This window comes from Malaclemys terrapin, chromosome 8 (assembly GCF_027887155.1).
Source record: "Malaclemys terrapin pileata isolate rMalTer1 chromosome 8, rMalTer1.hap1, whole genome shotgun sequence".
In the NCBI taxonomy this organism is placed as follows: Eukaryota; Metazoa; Chordata; order Testudines; family Emydidae; genus Malaclemys; species Malaclemys terrapin.
Genome location: NC_071512.1, coordinates 56,477,855 through 56,498,493, shown reverse-complemented (window position 1 = coordinate 56,498,493; position 20,639 = coordinate 56,477,855). Strand labels below are relative to the sequence as shown.

Below are 20,639 nucleotides of genomic sequence, written 5' to 3'. Positions count from 1 at the left end.
CGTGGAACTTTTCAACCTTGTCCAGTGTTTGGAAGATTATACTTCATGCAGAGGCACTAAATGAGCAAATGAAACCAGAATGTGATTCACAGTATTTAAGTTTTAAATGCTGAACAATGGATAAGAAATATACCCTATCCATTGAAGATTTTTTGGGCGGGGGACTACTGTTTAACCACTTAATGGTTAGGGAGTCTTAAAAAGGGTGGCCCTTAGTGTGGATCCCAAACATAAACCCAAACAACGCTTGCATGTTACAAAATAAACATTACATAACGGTCTCATATATATCTTGCTTCTTTCATTCATTAAGGATCCTTATACACTTTCAAACTATATAAATACTGCCCGACTGAAATGCAGCCACTTCAGAAGTGGAAGGAGGCAACCAGCCAGTATACAGCAAAACAATATAGAAGGGAAAAATATTTTGGCAAATGACACTGGGCCAAATCCCCTTTCTTAAGAAAAGTGCGTTGGGATCCTTAATGTTCATGCAAAGTGAGCAGTACTACAGGTTTAAAGAATCTCAGAGGCCCACCCACTGTTTATTATTCAGAGGGGCTCAGTCCGGGGGGGGGGGCGGGGGCGGGCGCGGGAAAGGGGTGGCAGGCGGGCGCTGCTCGCTTCTCCCGGGGGCTGGGGGGAGCGGAGCAGTGGGGCAGGCAGCAGCTGGCGAGATCCCCTCTCCCCAGCAGCTTCCTTCTTCCCTTAGCCCGGGCAGCCCAGCATTTTTTTTCAAAAGCGGCGCCTGCCGGGCCGGCACTGGGCTCCTGCAGGCAAGGGGGGGGGACGGGCAGCACAGCCGGACTCCGGAGGAGCCATTGAGGGTGAGGGGGGCGGCGGGGATGGCTGGCGGAGCGAAGGGGCCGGCAGTCAAACTGAAGGAATAATTTTCTTTTTATTCATCAGCTTATGCTGAACAAACAGACACCATTATGATGAACAAATGCTAGTAACTTGGGCAGAGGGTTTCAAAGCCATTAGAGCAGTATTTCTCAACCTTTTATACCAGGGACCAGCTTGCTGCCTTCTAAACTACATCAGAGAGATCTCAGGGACCGGTGCCAGTCCACAGGCTGGTCGTTAGGAAACACGGCTCTAAGGGATTCAGGTACCTAACACCTATTAATTTTAAGAGATGAGGACATCAAATTCATTTTAGGTAGCTTTGAAAATCAAACCTTTGTTTTTATTTTTTTAATGCACTTGCATAGGCACAAGATTTTGTTTAGATCTACTTCAACCTAAAGGGTCACAAGAAAGCCTTTGGAATTTGGAGGGATCCAAAATAAATAAATAAATAAGCCTCAAATTTCTTAAGTATAACACAAAAACTCCCTTGAGCTCCTAAAGTGTTGAATGGATTTACATGTAATCTTCCATAACATTTAAATTTTACTCAAAGAGTACATGGTAAAACCTTGGCTAGGATTAATATTTATTTTCACACCCGCTAAAGAGCCTAATCTAAAGCCTATTCAGGTGAGTGGGAGACTTTCCCAAAGGATTTAAACCCTGCCTTTAACTGAAAAATCAAAATCTCCCTTTGCCTGTATTACATATTTTTAAAAAATCTGAGATCTATATTTTTACAGCAATTGCATTTGTTTGAATGAGAAATTAAACATTTCTCATTAAAACAATTTACACATTTTAAAAGTCAGATTTGAAACTAACTTGTCTTATACCCTGTGCAATGCTTTTCATTTCAGCAGTGTAAACTAAGGCAGAATTTGCTCCTGAGAGTTTTTCCTATTCTAATGCACAGATGCAAATTGCCCTTGTTAAAATTCAATTCATTTTCAGTTTTTGTGGGTCTTACATCTGACTTTTTCTTCCCAAGTCAATGTCCCACAGTCACACATAGACCATTCAAAATTTTCCTCCTCAAATTTCATCTTACTCATCTCTTTGAACAGTTGGTTTGGTGCGTCTGTGAAACAACAGTACAAGAGGTTGATGCTGGAGCTGAAAATAGTCAGTACAAGCCTCATGTGATCACGTGCCTCCTGCCGTGAGAAGATTGAGCCCAGGTGTGTTTTGGTTTTGGGGGACCCCTCCTGAGAGCAGGATCCTGCTTTCCTATGTCATGCAGAGAGAATTAAAGGGAGCATAAATTACATGTGGCTCATTGGCACCTTTAAGACTAACAGAAGTATTGGGAGCATAAGCTTTCGTGGGTAAAAACCTCACTTCTTCAGATGCAAGAAGTGAGGTTTTTACCCAGGAAAGCTTATGCTCCAATACTTCTGTCAGTCTTAAAGGTGCCACAGGACCCTCTGTTGCTTTTTACAGATTCAGACTAACACGGCTACCCCTCTGTTATGTGGCTCTTTGTGCATTCAGCCATATAAGGAGAAAAAACAACCGATTCCCCCATGTCCATATACGAAATGAAAAGCACAAGGTATAGTCTGGAAAGCCCTAGTAAGATTCTGTACAACTTGTTTCTTAATGTTGGTAAGGAAAAGTAACATCCATATTTTAATCAGTAGGTGTCTTAGGACAGAGGTTCTCAAACTGTGGTCCATGAGCTCCATTCAGGTGGTCCGCAGATAGTTCCTTCTAAGGTGCGTGCCTTGGCAGCTGCACATGACAAAATGAAGGGCCACCCCCTAATTAGCGGAGCCACTAATTAGGTGCCTGGACCCTGGAGAAGATGCACATATAAGGTGAGGTGATGGCCTTGGCTGGAAGAGGGGGTAGATGGGAGGGGGCAGTAGGGTGAGAAGAGGGGGTGGGGGGAATTTGGGACATACAGGGCTGCGGTGGCCAGAGAAAGGCGACTTTCCCCAGCTCCAGGGCTGCGGCTGCCGGGGCGGCCCTTCTTCCCAGCCTCAGCTCTGTGGCTGTTGTGGGGGGGAGAGACCCCCCTCCTTTCCACCCCAGCCCCAGGGCTGCTGCAGTGAGGGAGAGACACCCCCCCTCCTTCCCAGCCCGAGCTCGGGGGCTGCCGCAGCGGGGAAGAGAGGGCACATCCATCGCATTAGAAAGGTAAGACTACTGATATTAAAATATGAGTTGTGTGCTTTTATTTGTAGAACAAAAAAATTATTATTTTAAGTTTTTTTTATATAGCGTTTTTATCGAAAGTGCTTTACAATAGTTAGCTAATGGTACAAACAATATTTGGATAGATCATTAATTGGTCCGCCGAGACCCTCAGCAATTTTCAAGTGATCTGTGAAAAAAAAAAAAAGTTTGAGAACCACTGTCTTAGGAAAAGCCTGGGTTGGGAAAAGATGGATAAACCTGGATTTTTTCAGTTTCTCAGGGAGAAGATCACAAAAAAAAATCTCATCGAGCTGCAGGTTAATTTAACCAAAGCACAAGTTATTTTGAACTTTCTGCATAAATACCAAAATATCTTTTCTGACTTGTCTTTTCTCTGGCATCAGCTTTCTTTATTGTTTTCCCATTCACAGCATCAAGCATAGCTTACAGTAATGGGTTTCAGCATAATTACAACCTGGCCTATTTCTTGTTAACCAGAACTCATTTTTCACACCCAGAATTCGGATCATGCTTATAATACATCAGACATGATACCATGAAAACCATGTCTGATATATGAACCATATCCACTCCCCCAAACATACCATTCCTGCAGGCAAAAATTATTTTCTACAAATGTGAAATTCACCTCCCAACCTGGGGCCAGGTCATAGAGCTGCATCCTACCTCTACAAGGTATTTTGACTGATGTATCCAGCAAGTAGCCCCTGTTCTGGCTTGGTCCCATCACCATTTTTTATAGGACCAGGGAAGAGTACAGACAGAACAGTGACAGCTACTCCACCTACAGTCCCCCTCCCCCACTTCTACCACCAAGGGTAAATGTAGGGCTTAAGTGGTTGTATGTCTACACTGCAATTAAACACCCATGGCTGGCCCATGTCAGCTGACTCAGGCAGCAGGGCTCAGGCGAGTGGGGAATTCTTCCATCAACCTAGTGTTGTCTACACTAGGGGTTAGGTTAGCTTCCCTACACTGCTTCGGGGTGTGGATTTTTCCTCCCCTGAGCGACATAGTTGGGTTGACCTACATTTTCAGTGTAGACCAGGATTTACTGACATGAGGAGGTGCCATTAACTTCAATTCATCCACTTGTCTGAGTGAGGGTTGCAGGCTTTGACTCATGTTTTCCAGCACCAAGTGCAAAAGGGTCTCAACTGGTGACTAGGGCTTCTAGGTGCTACTGCAATACAAATTATCTAAGAGAGAGAGAAAGCCCAGCCCTCTGGGGTGCTGCATGCCCTTGGCTCCCACTGACTTTCAAGGCACTGAGGGTGCCCAGCACCTCACAGAAGTAGGCTCCCACTGTACTTTTCACCTTAGCTAACAGAAGATACAGCAGTGACTAAAGTGTTGGAGACCGGGGAGTGGGTGGTCTTGCCTAATGGTCAGGGCAGGAATCTTCCCTAATGGTTGGAACAGAGGTGACCAGACCCAGTAGCCAGACCCAGATCAGGAGCCAAGGTGCCAAGTACAAGGAGTGAGCCAGAGCAAGAGCCGGTAGCCAGGTGTCAGAGCCATGGTCAGAGGCCGAGATGGTATCAAAAGCCAGGAATCAGGAGCCAAGGGTGAGAGCATCATCCAGAACAGGGGCAGGAGCCAGAAGCAGCAACCAGGAACTGGGAGCTGGAGGCAGGAGCAGAAGTCAGGTGCCAGGCCCAGAAGAAGCAAAGAAGGACCTGAGAGTAGGAGCAGGACACAGCAATGTGGGAATGGAACAATATTGTGCAGCCGGGGACCCAAGCCTTCTGCAGGGTTTAATGATGTGCCTGCTGGAGTCTTCAGCCAACCAGACATTAGCTGAACCATTTTTAGAAGTGGGCTCCAATGTTGCACATGCAACATGGGTAACTGCTTATCTACCTACATGCACAGTCAAATGAAAATCTGGGCCATTTAAACAGAGATCATACAAAATGCACATGCTCAAATTTAAAAGCTGGCAAAAGACTTAGCCCTGTATGCAAAATATACCCTTTAATCCCCCCCCCCCCGCCCGCCACCACTTCCTCCTTTTTTAAAAAAAAAACTCTTTTTACTGAAGCATGGACGAGGCAATTTTATGCTGGTGGGAAGAGACTGGTATAAAATATACTAAACACCAGAGTATTGGTCAGTCTAACACTAAGATTACAAGTTGAAATGCTCAAAAGCAAGGATATGAAAATATTAAGGATTTCATGGTAATGTTAACTCAGCCCCACTGCACAAAGTGTACACTTTAGGGGCTAGGTTTAGCAACAAACATTAATATATTAGGCTGTGATTTTTAGAGGAAGCTTAAGGAGTTAGGTGCCCAATGGAATTTGAGCACCTCACTCCTTTAGGTGGCTTTGAAAATCCCTGCTATAATGTACACATTTACAAAGCAACATAGAAATAGAAACTACAACCCTGATGTGTTAACTTTACCATGAGAAACTTACTTTTTTCCAATTTCCTAACCTTTGTGAATCTAAAGTCATAACCTCAACATTACACTAATGTGCATTGCTTAGACTTCATTTTCCTTGGGTTCATCTCCCCTCAGGAAAAAAACCCACAGAGCAATCTGAGAGAGCCTACAAGTTTTCCTGGCAAAGCAAGGGTCTCCAAACGATTCTTTGTGATTCCATTAACTAAATGTAGTTTACTGGAATTTGATCATTTTTATGGTTAAAAACCAAACACCCAAAACCTTGGCTGATGGCTTTGGTATGGTCTGTTCTTGCAAAAGATTATCCCCCAATTCCCATCCCTGAGTTTAGAGTTCTTAAATCCCCAGCTGAAGGGCGTTAATTTTACTGTATTTATTTTGGCACTCATGAACGTGCTGGAGTGACATCTTTGGAGACTGATGTTCCCTACTGAACCACGAAACTGGATCAGCATGAGCAAGCAGAGTGCAGGCCTCCACCTTAGCCCTCCCCTTCCTCCTCACTCCATCCCACCCCACCCCACTCCCGGCTAACGTGCCTCAATCAACCCTGACTTAAACAGACGTCTCAGGGATGACCAGTCCTTGGCCAATATTACAAACAACAGTGCCAATCGGTGCCAGTTGTGTCACTGTGTTTTCAGATGTAGAAACTCATGTAGTAGGAATGCGCAGAGTGACTTATAATGAAAAATATGTCCTTAGCAGTTGCCCCCTTCTACAACAGTTTCCTAATGTATCTATCAGTTGTCCTTATCTGCTCATTTTCCATAGTGACCTATGGCATGAATCACAAGAAATTGCAGGGAATATACAAATCTAGCAGAGTGCCCAGCAATAAGGGGCTAATCCAGCCTTCTTCTGTGTGGCCTCAAATGAGCCTTTGGTGGTGGAACTGAAGCAGTTTTGGCTGCAGAAGGGCTGAAACTGGATATAGGCAGGTTACATAGGGTTACCATTCGTCCGGATTTACCCGGACATGTCCTCCTTTTTGTGCTAAAAATAGCGTCCGGGGGGAATTTGTAAAGCACTCAAAATGTCCGGGATTTCCCCCCTCCCCCGGCAGAGCAGAGCGAGCGGCTGGGAGGGCTGCAGGAAAGTCCCGGGCTGGACTCCGGAGCAGCTGTAGAGGAGCTCCGCCCTGCATTCTGAGCAAGTGTATCAGCACAAAGTGCAGCCCTCCCCTTTTGCAACTGGGAGCAGTTTCTGCCATGCAGCGTAGCAAAACGGGAGCGAGAGCACTTTGTGCTGATACAAGGGCAGCTCTCCCCTGCAGCCCGGTCCGGCAGCACTGTGCAGGGCCAGGGACCGGGTTTTGTTGTGCTGGGGAGCGCAGCCACGTGTCCGGCTCGCACAGAGCCCAACACCCTGTTCTGAGCAGCAGGCTAAGGGGGCCAGGGGGCAGGAGAAGGGGCAGGGAGGTTCTGGAGGGGGCAGTCAAGAAACGGGGGGGGGGCTTTTTGGGGGGAGTGGAGAAAGTTTTGGGCAGTCAGGGTACAGGTAGGGGGTAGGGTCCTGGGGGGCAGTTAGGAGCAGGGGGTCCCAGGAGGGGGCAGTCAGGGGACAAGGAGCGGGGGGGTGGGGGGCTGGGAGTTCTGGGGGGGAGCTGTCAGGGGGCAGGAGTGGGGAGAGGGATCGGAGCAGTCAGGGGACAGGGAGCAGAGGGGTTTAGATGGGTTGGGAGTTCTGGGGGGGCTGTCAGGGGGTGGGGAGTGGTTGGATGGGGCGTGGGAGTCCCAGGGGTCTGTCTGGGGGTGGGGGTGGGGGTGGGGGTGTGGATAAGGGTTGGGGCAGTCAGGGGACAAGAGGCAGGGAGGCTTAGATAGGGAGTGGAATCCTGGGGGGCAGTTAGGGGCAGGGGTCCCAGGAGGGGGCAGTCAGGGGACAAGGAACGGGGGGAGGGTTGGGGGTTCTGGGGGGGCGGGAAGTGGGAGGGGCAGGGGCGGAGCTAGGGCGGGGCTCCTCCCGTCCTCTTTTTTGCTTGCTGAAATATGGTAACCCTAGGTTACACATGGCAAGCACAACCTGTGAACAGAATAGGCTACCAGTCCATGAGAGTCCCCTGCACAGTAGTATGTAATAGGCCAAAACAGGGCAAGAGTGTCTGTAGCTTCTCAGGCAGCACATACGGGCCTGCAGAGTTTACTTCAGCTACCAGGCTGAGCTATTCTCCAGAGTGTTGCATTGCAGCCTGGCACTGATTCCTTCCTCCCAACCACAGCACATCTGCTCAGCACCCAATCTAGTCTCCTAGGTGTTGCAGTGGGTTCTGGATTTGCCCCTCAGTGCACAATTGTTTTTACACATTGGTAAGTTACAAATGTGCAGTATGTGAACTGGGAAGAGAACGAAGATAACACAAAGAACAAGGATGGTTTTGTGGTAAAGACACTAGATTTGGACATAGAAGACTTAGATTAAATTTCCAAACTTCCTGTGTGAGTGGGCATGTCACTTAATCTCTCTGTGCCTTAGTTTCCCCCCATTAAACTGGGCATAATAATCTCAACAGCACCTAAATGACAACTACAAAGACATAAAAGAGTTGGAGCAACCAAATTAAAAACCCATGCAAAAAAGGGAACACACACATCTCCTGGGCACTTAAAGGGGAAATATGTATTTTATTTCAAATCAAACCATTTGTTAGCTAGAAGTGTGTCATCTGGCTTCAAGCCCCCTTTGACCGGCTGATTTGGATTAATGTAGACACTGGTAACTTCTAATTGTTCATAGCAAAAAGGCAATCTTCTGTTGTACACATCTGATTAATACAGGAGAATGTCAAAGACATGGACAAGAGTACAGTTTGGGAACCAGGAGGCAAATCAAAAGCAACTGTACTGTCAGAGAAATTGCGTTTAAAATAGATGCTTTTAAACAAAGTTAAGTTGAATTTTTAAGTACACCGCTACCCCGATATAATGCTGTCCTCGGGAGCCAAAAAATCTTACTGTGTTATAGGTGAAACCACGTTATATCGAACTTGCTTTGATCCGCTGGAGCGCACAGCTCCGCCCTCCCGGAGTGCTGCTTTACCGCATTATATCCGAATTCACGTTATATTGGATTGTGTTATATCAGGATAGAGGTGTACTTATTTTAGTAATTCCAACATATTAGAATTTTTTTTAAGTTCCTGCTGATAGAAATATATCCCTATAAAATAATTATATGCCATAGAAGTTTCATTATTGGATGTGACACAACAAACAAGCCAATCTATAGGCATATACCAGTTTGTTCACTCGTTAAATTTTTTTAACAATTCATTTGCTTATGGGTGAAAGATTCTCAAGGCACACCACTTTAATGTCCCTCATTTTGAGAGTCATCACTCCTTGGAACTCCAAAGTTCCCTACATTCCACAAAAAATTGGTGTCCCCTCATGTTTATTGTTGAAAATTAGTTACATCAGAAGCAAAGAATCATGAAACTGAGGTTATGGAAAGAGTTGCTCACACTAAAGAAGGAATCCTATAGTATCTTTAGTTCTCTGCATGAATAATATTTGTGTTCTCCTCATTGTGGATTTTTGTCATCCATTGTGTTCCACCTTTGGATCTTGGCAGATTGACAGGGACATTCTTAAGTCTGAAGCGAACCTTGTATTCTTGTTCCCCAGTGTGGCTTCTCTTTCACAACTCCTACATGGCCTTTCTGCTCCTTGTATCTGAACAGTACTTTTTATCATAAGAGTCACGCAGGGCCTGTCTTCTAAGCACTTTAGCATCATTATTAACGAAGTCACACAACAGCTCTGTGAGATAAGCATTATACCCATTTTCCAGGTGGGGAAACTGAAGCATGGAGAATATATATGTCTTGCCCAGTACCACATTGGAAGTCAGTGGGATTGCCAAGACTAGAAAACCAGGAGTCCCAACTCCCAGTCTCCTGCTCTAATTACTAGACAATGCTATAGCCTTTCTGTACATCACTTGATTTTGACAACATGCTAACTAAATAAGCACAAGAAATAAAATGCCCCTTTATCCCTTTGGAGGTCAAGTCATAAATAGAGAGAGGGGGGAAAAATTGCTGAAACCGCAAAATGATTACACTATGGTGATGTAAACAACTTAAAGTATTCCTACCAAAAAAGCCATGCTTAACTTATAAGCAGAATAAAAAGCATGGAATATTACAGACTGCTAACTGATGTCTTTTATGTATGGACCAATCACCTTACTAACTCCAACTAAACTTGAATTATTTTGAGATTAAATGGATTTGATCTGCGGCGCCAATTAGGTGGGAGGTCCTTCGCACCAAGCGGGAATGAGGGACCGTCTGCCGAATTGCCACCGAATAGCTGGAGGTGGCGCCCCTCTCCGGAGTGGCTGCGCCAAGCACCTGCTTGGCAAGCTGGTGCCTGGAGCCGGCCCTGATTCTGGAACCACTGAGCTCTCCAAAAAAACAGTGCCTGAGTCATGGCTTCCTTCAAAAATCAAAAAGGCCAATCTGCTGTCCTTTCACGACAGGAGATAAAGATGAGTATTCTGGCCCAGTGTAGTAGATATGGAACAGGCTTGTATGCTCACGCCTGTACAGTCTATGGTCTTGACACGGCAATGGCCCCTTCTGTGTACATACAGGAGACCGTGCCAGGGGATACTAATGGCTTGAATTCAGTGATAACTCTGACTTTGCAGCATATCTTTTCAGTTATTTGGGGTTGGTTATGCCACTTCCCCTAGAGTAGTCACAATTTGGTTCTTTAGTAGCCCAAACTATCCCTCTCTCCCTATTTGGCGGCGATGGCTTTATGAAGTGAGGAGGAGAGACATTTATCAACCCAATGGTTGAGCTGAAATACTGGATTTTCCAAGCTTGTAGGAATCAGCACTGATTTTGAAATATCTAAATATCATGTAGCCTTTCAAATACATCTTCAATACATTTGAGCTAATTCCTTGCAATGTTCCTCATCATGTACATAACATGACAGTTTTCCATATTATTATTTTCTCTATAGTTACTCGCTAACTCTTACCTGTCGAGGAGACGTTCCAGTACTTCTTTAGTAGAGGCAAAGCCCCTATATGTTGACAGAAAGATGCTGATGTAGGTAAAGTCATTGTCCCCAAAAGCCGTCAGCAGGTTCTCCACAAGTTTCTCCAGAGTGCCAGCTTTTATTGTTCTGATCTTACATGTTTCGTACTGGCTGACGGTATGTCCTGGAGGCAATTGGTCCCCTTCAACCTATGAAATAAAGGATCAAAAGCATGGGAGAAACCAAATACCCCAAATGAGAAGAATTACCGCACCAAACAACAAGTTAAACTATGCTTTTTGGGTAAGGGATAAATGACAGCGTGCCTTCAAGTCCTGAAATATTCTGTCATTTTTGATGACCACTGAACTCTAGAAGATGGGTCTATTGATGAAACACTTCAGAATTGTTTACCCTTTTAAAAATATTTCTTTGACATTCTTCACCTGATGTTTCAGTAGCGGACTGTAGTCAAACCACCACACTTTATGATGCCATTAGATCTTACAATCTAAACCAGACTAGTACTTGGATAAGAGACCTGTAAGGAACATCTAGGTGTGAGAGGAAATAATACTGGTAATTCAGTGGCTCTCTTATTTCTAAATCAGTATTAAAACCAATACTCACAGCCAGGTGTTTGGAACACTGAGGCAGGGGGTGGAAATTATGCACTGAAGGTGATAATTTTAGATGAGACGTAAAACTGATGTCCTGAACACTTGTGGTCATTCAACATTCCATAATGCTTTTTGCAAAAGGAGGGTGTTAACTCAAGTGTCCTGGTCAAATCCCAAATGTATCATTACATTCTGTCACTATTTCTCTTTGTTTCAATGAGATGCAATATTTCTCATCATGTCTACATTTTTGTATAGCATTTTGTGTACGGTTTAGAGCCTGAACTAATGTCTGTTGAAGTCAATGGGAAGAGTTCCATTGGCTTCAATGACTTTTGGATCAGGCCTTAAAGAACTGTCATTATCACTCTAGAGTTGATTATATGTCAGTAATGGAAAATGATCCCCGTGAATAGTTCATATACATGTTTGTAAAGGTATCAGAGATTACAAGTGCTATATAAATGAAAGATATAAATACATGCACTAATAAATAAAATACAATAGTAATGACTCCATCAATTTGATGAGAAGTTCCCTTTTTTTCGTTTAAATTGCCCAATATTAAGGAAGAATTTTATTAGAGACTATTGGCATAAAAAGGCAGACAGCGGGAAAGAGGAGACTTCAGCAACATGTATAGTTTTTTCTTTTAAAAAAAAAAAACCTGTGTGCCAGTGTTACTAAGGTACTGTAGATTCAATTTGGGGAATGTATGCTGAAGTGCATCTGCTCAGTTACCTTGTAATGAATGGTGTGTGTAGGTGTCATCCAGCCTACCTACTGCTGATACCAATAAACTTTCATGAATGGGAAAAAAAGCTGTTTCCTTGGAGTGAAGTAGATGGCTCATACCTGTCTGTGAGAGTCTGCAATCCCAGATGGGAAAAAAAGTGTTAATCCCCCGCAAGCAACATAGTCTGACTTGTGTAAATTAACAATTGAAATACAGTTTGAATAAATGAAAATAGCTCTTTTAAATATAAAGTTACTTTTATATGGGTACAAGATGTGTACAATTTAGGGTAGGAAAAATGTATATATCGAGGAGTAATGGGATCATGCAAAGGAAAATGTAGGCTATCAAGAAACATTTCTTGACCACAAGGTCTATTAGACTGTAGTATGATCTCCCACAGGAAGTAGTGGAAGCCCCATTGTTTAGACATTTTAATTCTAATTTAAAATCAGACTGGATGGAGCACTAATAAATATGTTGTAGAGAATAACCATGCACTGACCAAGGATGGTCTAAATCAGCTAATTAGTCTTATCCATCATTATTTTTTGCTACAGTCTCAAGACAGAATAGGATGAGTTCAAGCTACTTCCGTTGCACTTCAGCATTAGGACATTGAATAGTTTGTTTTCTGGTAGCTTTCAGACACTAGCTTACGCTCGACATTCTACCGAGACTGAAATTCGAGATAGAGACAGAGTGGCACAGCTGGTTTCCTCACACCCAGCCTCTCCCTCCCCAGCTAACAGCAATATAATATCACCACTGCTGCTTCTCCTTTCCCCGGCCGTCCCTCAGTGAAATTCTGTAATTTTTGTTAAAGAAGTGTTGTTTTTTATCTGAATTCAATGTTGGTGAAAGATGCCAGAGTCTGAGGTCCTCAATCTACAGAGCAGGTGCAACCTGAATAGCAGAAGTACAAGTTTCTCCATGTTGCTTTGGCAACATAGCTCAACCTTCCCAGAAAGGATCACCTCTAGGAGTTAGAAGGAAGTTCAATTTCCATGCTCAGCCAATCACTGGTCTCTCTGACAAGACTGCCAAATAAAGCACTTGTTAATGGCAACTATGATGGCAGTTTCTGAGACACAAACACCTGGTACTGGACTGAAGCCAGCAAAGAGCCATGAGATGTTTGTGTCTTTTGGTAACTACCAGCCTGAACTGGATTCAAACTGGCAAGACACAAAGAAAGGCTTGTTAGTCAATTATCAATTTCCAGAGTCACCTTGCCCCACACAGTTTTGTGAGCTTTAAAATTCTTTTAGAAAACTGCAAGCCTGAGTCTGGCTTCTCTGAGGTAGCCAACTGCTGTTGTATCCACACGTGCTGCTTTGAGGAAGAAAGTCTCATGTTTGGTAGTTTCCAACATTGGTTTCTCTTCTAGAGTTCTTCCCCAAAATGGCTGCCACCATTCTCAGAGCACAGTTAACTACCTTTGTGTCTACTTTATGAATGGCTCTGCGACCATATATTGTCTTCAATCTATTTGTGGCACTACTATGGACAGCAGTAAGAGAAATGCGTGCGTCTTAAGGTCAGTATATGGCTTTAAGTTCTTGAGGGCTGGTACTCTTCTCCTCCATTGATGCAGATTATCCAATGGATCTCTAAAGGCTCCTTTGTCCATTCAACCAACCAACCAGATATTATATTGTGTTTGTTCATATCACCCCACTTGCTACACTTTGATATCCTAATGACAGGTAGGCTGGCAAAAACCTCCAATGCAGTCCAACAACAACTTTTTCACAGACAGATTTTCTCTCAGCTGTTTAGTGCTGGGAGTTTTAGTTAAACAGGTTTTAACAAAACAAAACCATAATAGGGATCTATAGAAAAAAAAAAGGAGGGTGAGGCCAGACCTGCTCTGCTACAATCAAGATGTCCTTTATAGAGGCAAATGCTATGTGCTGGAGTGCTTGTCTACACACAAAAATGCACTCATTTACCAGTTTATTTAAAATTGTCCAAACTAATATCAGTTTAAAACTAATTGTATCAGCTTAGTTTTCCTTTGTAAATTTACCATTTCAACGCCAGGTTTAAATTATTATTTTATGTAATGTGGTAGTGCCTAGAAGGCCCAGTTAAGGACCAGAACTCCATTGTACTAGACACTGTACAAAAAACGAACAAAAAGATAGTCCCTGATTTAAAAGTGTCCACGTGCAAAGTTCCACCGATTTAACTAAATTAACTTTAAAACACACCTTTAGTTAAATCAGTACAACTGCATGTGTAGATCAGGCCCGACTCACACAAGTAGTCCTGTTGGCTTTAACAAGACTACTTGGGCAACTAAGTCAAGCATAATTTGGAGACCAATCCAACTCCCATTGACTTTAATAGGATCCTGAATCAGACTTATCTACTAACTTGGTGTGGTGATCTTCTTCCTATAAGGCTGCTGAGTTAGCCTTTGTATAAGTATTAGCAATATAGTCATAGATAGCCGTGGAACTGTATTCACTCCTTCTTACAAGAAGAAACTCCTTTTTTTTTCTTGGTAGTGTAGTTGGCTAGGAAGGATGACTGTTGTCTGGGGGTCAGGCCAGGAAAGTGGGAGTTAGGGCTTTAGGGTCCTCGCTCTGCCAATAATTCATTGTGTGGCCAGGGCTAGTCAGTTACGGACAGATTGTGTCATTAAGGTACAGCCCCCAGTAGGTGCGAGATGAAGGGCCATACTGCCCCAGTAGGAATTCTGGGAGGTAAGGTAGCTCAGGGAGGCACAATATCTCCCAGAGCTCCCTGGCATGGGAGGAGAACATCTGCCGTACATTCTTTCCAGAGGGTGCAGCATATGCTTCCCTTTGAGGCCAGACAGCTACATAGCCCTGTTTTCTCCCCACCCATTTTTAGGTGGTCTACAACTGTGTCTAGCTACTTTGCAGGGACATACAGACAGCAGAATGCTCTTTGCACCTTACTCACTCAGCTCATATATGCAAAGCCAGTCATAATCTAACCCTTAGTCTGTGTGCCTCAGTTTACCCATATATAAAATGGATATAATAATACCTATCTCACCTCTGATGCTATATAAATAATTGGTGATTAGACAGTCATAGGATACAAGTATTATTTGCACACACCATCCTCAATCGGAAAGTAATTAAAATATACATTTAAATATTTATCAAGTCACTGTCATGAATTTTTAATCTTGATCCATTTTGCCTTTCTTGCTACTTTGCTTTAAAATCAGGGACCAATGTTATAATAAAGGATCTAACTAGCAATCTTTCTTTAGTCTTCAGATCTCTTTTATATATAGGTTTGGTCACTGTCGTGTTTTAGACTATGGAGATAAATAAATATGTATGTAAAATCTTCTGTTAATTTTACTTCACTATCTTAAAACAATCCAGCCAGTTTGAAGACTTATTAATGATGATAACTTAAGAACTGGTAAGAAACCAATTTGGGAACAAACTGTGGATTTGTATCATTCAGTGATAGGTACGTGCAGGGTGAGAAGATAAATGCAAAACCTGTAGTTTGCTAAATTTCCCCTTAAGTGGCTTTAATATAGCTTTTAATTTTTTTTTATATAAATCACTTAAAAACGAAATCCTTCCTTCAGTTTGAGGAAATGAGCATTATCTGAAATCTTACTTTAAAGCAGCAGCATTTCACTTGTGAATGAGGACATTTCTTTTGTTTTAGCGCAGGGGTAGGCAACCTATGGCATGCGTGCCAAAGGCGGCACGCAAGCTGATTTTCAGTGGCACTCACACTGCCTGGGTCCTGGCGACTGGTCCAGGAGGCTCTGCATTTTAATTTAATTTTAAATGAAGCTTCTTAAACATTTTAAAAACCTTATTTACTTTACATACAACAATAGTTTAGTTATATATTATAGACTTCTAGAAAGAGACCTTCTAAAAACGTTAAAATGTATTACTGGCACATGAAACCTTAAATTAGAGTGAATAAATGAAGACTCGGCACACCACTTCTGAAAGGTTGCCGACCCTTAAATGTAGCATATGCTTTGGGCCTGTAGAACAAGGAAAAACATGCTTTCCCTGTTACATTAAAATATCATTAGCTGTTCTTATACAGATGATTCAGGCAGGGAACCAAAATAGCGATGAGCAATAACTTCTACTCCTGTTCTTCTTTCTACATCCCTAAAGTCCATGGGAAATTATTTATCATCATCATTTATTTCCAGTAGCATTCCACAATGTGCTAGGCTTTCTAAACTGCAAAGAAATCACGATCCTTGACCCATTATCTAAGGTCTTAATCTTGCAAATTGCTCCATGTGGCTGGATCGCCATGCCTCTGGAGGAGTCCCCGCGGACTTCTCCTTGCTTGAAGCAGGTTACAGGATTGGGGCATAAAAGATCAACAGAGAGTAATGAGAAAGGATATGTAGATAAGTAGAGGGTCAAGGGAGTTAATAACCACATCTTGATAATACATAAGGTAATGCTAACATCATAAACAGATTAGGACCTTATTGTGAACTCACTGGCATGGAGTGTCTACACCATGGATAGCGGTATGGGGTAGAACCTGGTCTCAAGTGCACTGGTGTCAATGCAACCCCACTGAAATAAATGGAGTGACACCACTGGAACTTGAAGATTTTGTCCCACAAAAATCTTAGAATTGCTATTTATTAACCTTTTGCGATTGAAAAGTATGTGAATTGCCATGGCACTTTACAACCCCACCCAGAAAAGGCATAAAGCAACACGATGGTATTACTACTATTATTTTTGTAAGTAAAAAAAATTTCTCATAAACTAAAACAAGCAATTTGCATGTTAAAAAAAAAATCGAACCTCATTTTTGATACTTCACTGTTAAAGTTTTGATTTTTCAAATCAGCTATTAATTATTTAACAGTTCCCTTCATTTCATGAAGAGGAACTTGTGCTTCATTGTATTTAACTTAACATTTTTTATCTAGCAGAATTTTTTTCCTTTTACATTAAAGTTAGGGCCATATTCTACTCTTTTTCCACAGGCAAAACTCCCATTCACGTCAGCATGCGGATGAAGGGGAGAATCTGGCTCTAAGATTGACACACACACAAAAATACACGAATTGTAACTTGCCCAAGACATCATACTGCGAGAATGCTAACAAAAAACCACTGACAACCCAAAATTGAGTTTGCCAGCAAAAGAGCAAGCTGCTAGAAATCATTTTAAGGCACTTTTAGGGACCGTTTTTATTTGCATTATTTCAGCAACTCTGCCTTGAAGTTTAAAAGGAAAAAAGACTTGGCAGACAAGAGTTCAGTAACACAGACTTACAGAATAAGACATTGTGGGCTGACCTAGCATGCTAACAGGAAACTGCTCAATCTGGATTTAATCAGAGACTATCTCTTTACTGACATGACCAGGATACCCAAAAGCAGGAGGAGTTTTTATGTTTGCTTTGGGCCAGCTGTTTGCCTACGAGAATACTGTATCTACTGCTTTTAAAATGGGGCCTCTGAAGCCCTTGGACAAGTTTTCACCCATTAAAGTCTCTGGAGGTCACATGCCAATTCCGAAAGCTCGATTTTGAAAAGTTTACCCCCAACGTTTCCTTCAATATGAATGTCTAATGGCTTGGTTTTCAAAGGTGCTGAGCACCTCAGGCTTGCATTACCTTAACTGGGATTCATGGGACCCCAACAACTGAAAATCAGGCCATATGTCTCAATTTCACAGTGATTTCCTCCAATCAAAAGAATGCTAGCACTGATATTTTGTGCATGTGCTTGATGAGCAAACAGCTTCCTACCACGTAAGGAGAATCTCTCAATACCAGATGAAACTACTTAAGAGTAAACTGAGGTATATCCTTTATTCATCAGAATAGGTAGCTATTAAATTGTCGTGTTTCTAACAATCTCTATCAACCCCTTGGAATGTTATGTACTCTGAAGGGCTAATCCAGTTGGGCTTTATAGCACGTAACTTCATCCATACATACAACTCCCATACACAACAACAACGGTGCTCCATGTGGATTGAAAGTCCTTAGGTTAAGATTCTGTGAGATGCTGAGCTCCCTCAACTCACATGAACTTCAAAGAGAGTAGAATTAGGCCCTGATTGGCATATAACATTAACATAAAGGTCACCCACAGAACAGAGTTTGGTTCCATTGTCATTTACAACTAGGGTTACCATATTAAGAGTGTCCAAAAAAAGGACACTCCACGGGGCCCCGCCCCCGCCCCCGCCCCCAGCCACGCCCATGTCCCCCCGCCCCAACTCCACCCCTTCCCCAAAGTCCCCGCCCCAACTCCATCCCCTCCCCTGCTTCCCGCGAACATTTGATTCGCGGGAAGCCTGAAGCAGGCAGCAGGTAATCTGGGGGGGGCGCGGGGGGAGGCGCGGCCCAGTCTGTCCACCCCAACCGAGCGGCTCCCTCCGGCGGCCGGCCCCGGCCCCAGCGTCTCCAGCCTGGCTCGGCTCCTGGGGTGCCGGCCCCGGGCCAGCCCCCGGCCGAGCACCCCCGGCCCAGCACAGCACCCCCGGCCCCGGGCCAGCCCCCGGCCGAGCACCCCTGGCCCAGCACCCAGCGGCGCCGGCCCCTCCCTATTTTCCCGGACATGTTCGGCTTTTTGGGATTTCCCCCCGGATGGGGATTTGAGGCCCAAAAAGCCGGACATGTCCGGGAAAATCCGGACGTATGGTAACCCTATTTACAACTGAGGCCTTCACCCTGCTGCAACTGCCATCATGCAGGCAGATGTCTGCACCCACATGGAATCCCACTGACTTAATTGGGCTCCATGTAGGTGCAGGGATCCACCACACAGCTAGGTGCAGGACTGGGGACTTAAACTGTAAATTCTTTGGGGCAATGATTGTGCCAGCTTCTCTTTTAGCACAGAACCCAACACACACCTTCTGAACTCAATAAATAGTAATAATACAGAACTATACTCAGAGTGTCCTAAATTACAATGAGTTTGTTACTGGCACAGCAGGAAATGTATAGGCAAATGTGACAGCCATTATGAGTTCAATAGCAGATCACATAGGCTCTAATATCATAAACTTTCTCCCTCCCCCCCCTTTGAGGTTACTGGCCAGGAAGCTGAGGTTATCTACTGCTCCTTCCACAAAATACCAGAGAAGCTTTAATTTCCACAAAGACACCACCAAAGACAGATAGAAAGGAAAGCAGCACCTAGGCTATACCAGTCCACTACAATTTAAGTACTCAGTATGTGCCCAAGTCATGGTATAGGACTTGAATCCACAATCAGGAAAAAGATCTTGGAGTCATCGTGGATAATTCTCTGAAGACGTCCATGCAGTGTGCAGCGGCAGTCAAAGAAGCAAACAGGATGTTAGGAATAATTAAAAAGGGGATAGAAAATAAGACGGAGAATATCTTATTGCCCTTCTATAAATCCATGGTACGCCCACATCTTGAATACTGCGTACAGATGTGGTCTCCTCATCTCAAAAAAGATATACTGGCATTAGAAAAAGTTCAGAGAAGGGCAACTAAAATGATTAGGGGTTTGGAACGGGTCCCATATGAGGAAAGATTAGAGGCTAGGACTTTTCAACTTGGAAAAGAGGAGACTAAGGGGGCGGGTATGATAGAGGTATATAAAATCATGAATGATGTGGAGAAAGTGAATAAGGAAAAGTTATTTACTTGTTCCCATAATAACTTGGAGCCACCAAATGAAATTAATGGGCAGCAGGTTTAAAACAAATAAAAGGAAGTTCTTCTTCACACAGCGCACAGTCAACCTGTGGAACTCCTTGCCTGAGGAGGTTGTGAAGGCTAGGACTATGACAGGGTTTAAAAGAGAACTGGATAAATTCATGGAGGTTAAGTCCATTAATGGCAATTAGCCAGGATGAGTAAGGAATGGTGTCCCTAGCCTCTGTTTGTCAGATGGTGGTGATGGACGATAGGAGAGAGATCACTTTATCATTACCTGTTAGGTTCACTCCCTCTGGGGCACCTGGCATTGGCCACTGTTGGTAGACAGGATACTGGGCTGGATGGACCTTTGGTCTGACCCAGTACGGTCATTCTTATGTTCTTAATCTTGTGGGCTAAACACAAGAATGCTACCCATCAAGCTATAATGGCATTATAAAGGAATGGTATATTGGTGTCACTCAGCTAACGGTGTATATTAGTAGCAAGGAGTACTGACAGACTTAGAAGGACATCACCAACTGAAATTTGCAATATCTACATGATGTTACACCAAGCTTTTACCAAAACAAAGACCTTTAGAAGGTTTTTACTATTTAAAATATATGCCTTTGGAAACAACTGTTTTGAAACAAAGAAACATTCCCCTGCAGCATCTGCAACCCAAACAGGTAGTATTTGGACTCAAAGTGAAACTGACTGTGAATCAAAGTGAAATTGATTTAATTTATTTTCAATATCCAAGTTGAGAGAAATATTGAAAGAAAACAAACAGGATAAACAGTGACAAGTAAACTGGATTTTAAACATTCTTCCAGTTTAATTATTTAAAATGTTAACATCTAAGATGATTTGTTTGATTAAAAAGATATGGGATAGAATTTTCAAATGCACCTATGTGATTAACTCTGAAGACCCATTTTCAACTGTGACTTAGGCACATAGGAACCTAAGTGTCATTGACTTGTTTTGAGGCATAGTACCTATGTCACTTTTGACAATGGGACTCAGATACTTTTGAAAATTTTACCCATGGTCTTTAAATTGACAGTGCACCTTTAAATATAGGATATTTAGCACATTGGTGCAGAAACTACTTTAATCTTTAGAGATGCTGAGAATAAATCGTCCCACCATTTTTTTTTTAAATTATCACAAGAACAACATTCAGAAGTGCAAACAGACCTGCCACTTGTCT

The 20,639-nt window shown here is 43.2% G+C and overlaps 1 protein-coding gene across 2 annotated transcripts in view; it reads right to left on the bottom strand.

Annotated features, from left to right (window-relative positions):
- RGL1 (ral guanine nucleotide dissociation stimulator like 1) overlaps window positions 1–20,639 on the bottom strand; it is a 105,166-nt gene that overhangs the window by 57,487 nt on the left and 27,040 nt on the right. Inside the window, exon 3 of one of the 2 annotated variants that reach the window (XM_054037455.1) lies at window positions 10,432–10,640. In XM_054037455.1, the coding sequence (XP_053893430.1) occupies window positions 10,432–10,640 (209 nt within the window). Of the gene's footprint in view, window positions 1–10,431; window positions 10,641–20,639 lie in introns of those variants that run through there. The other variant, XM_054037456.1, reaches the window with a different exon arrangement.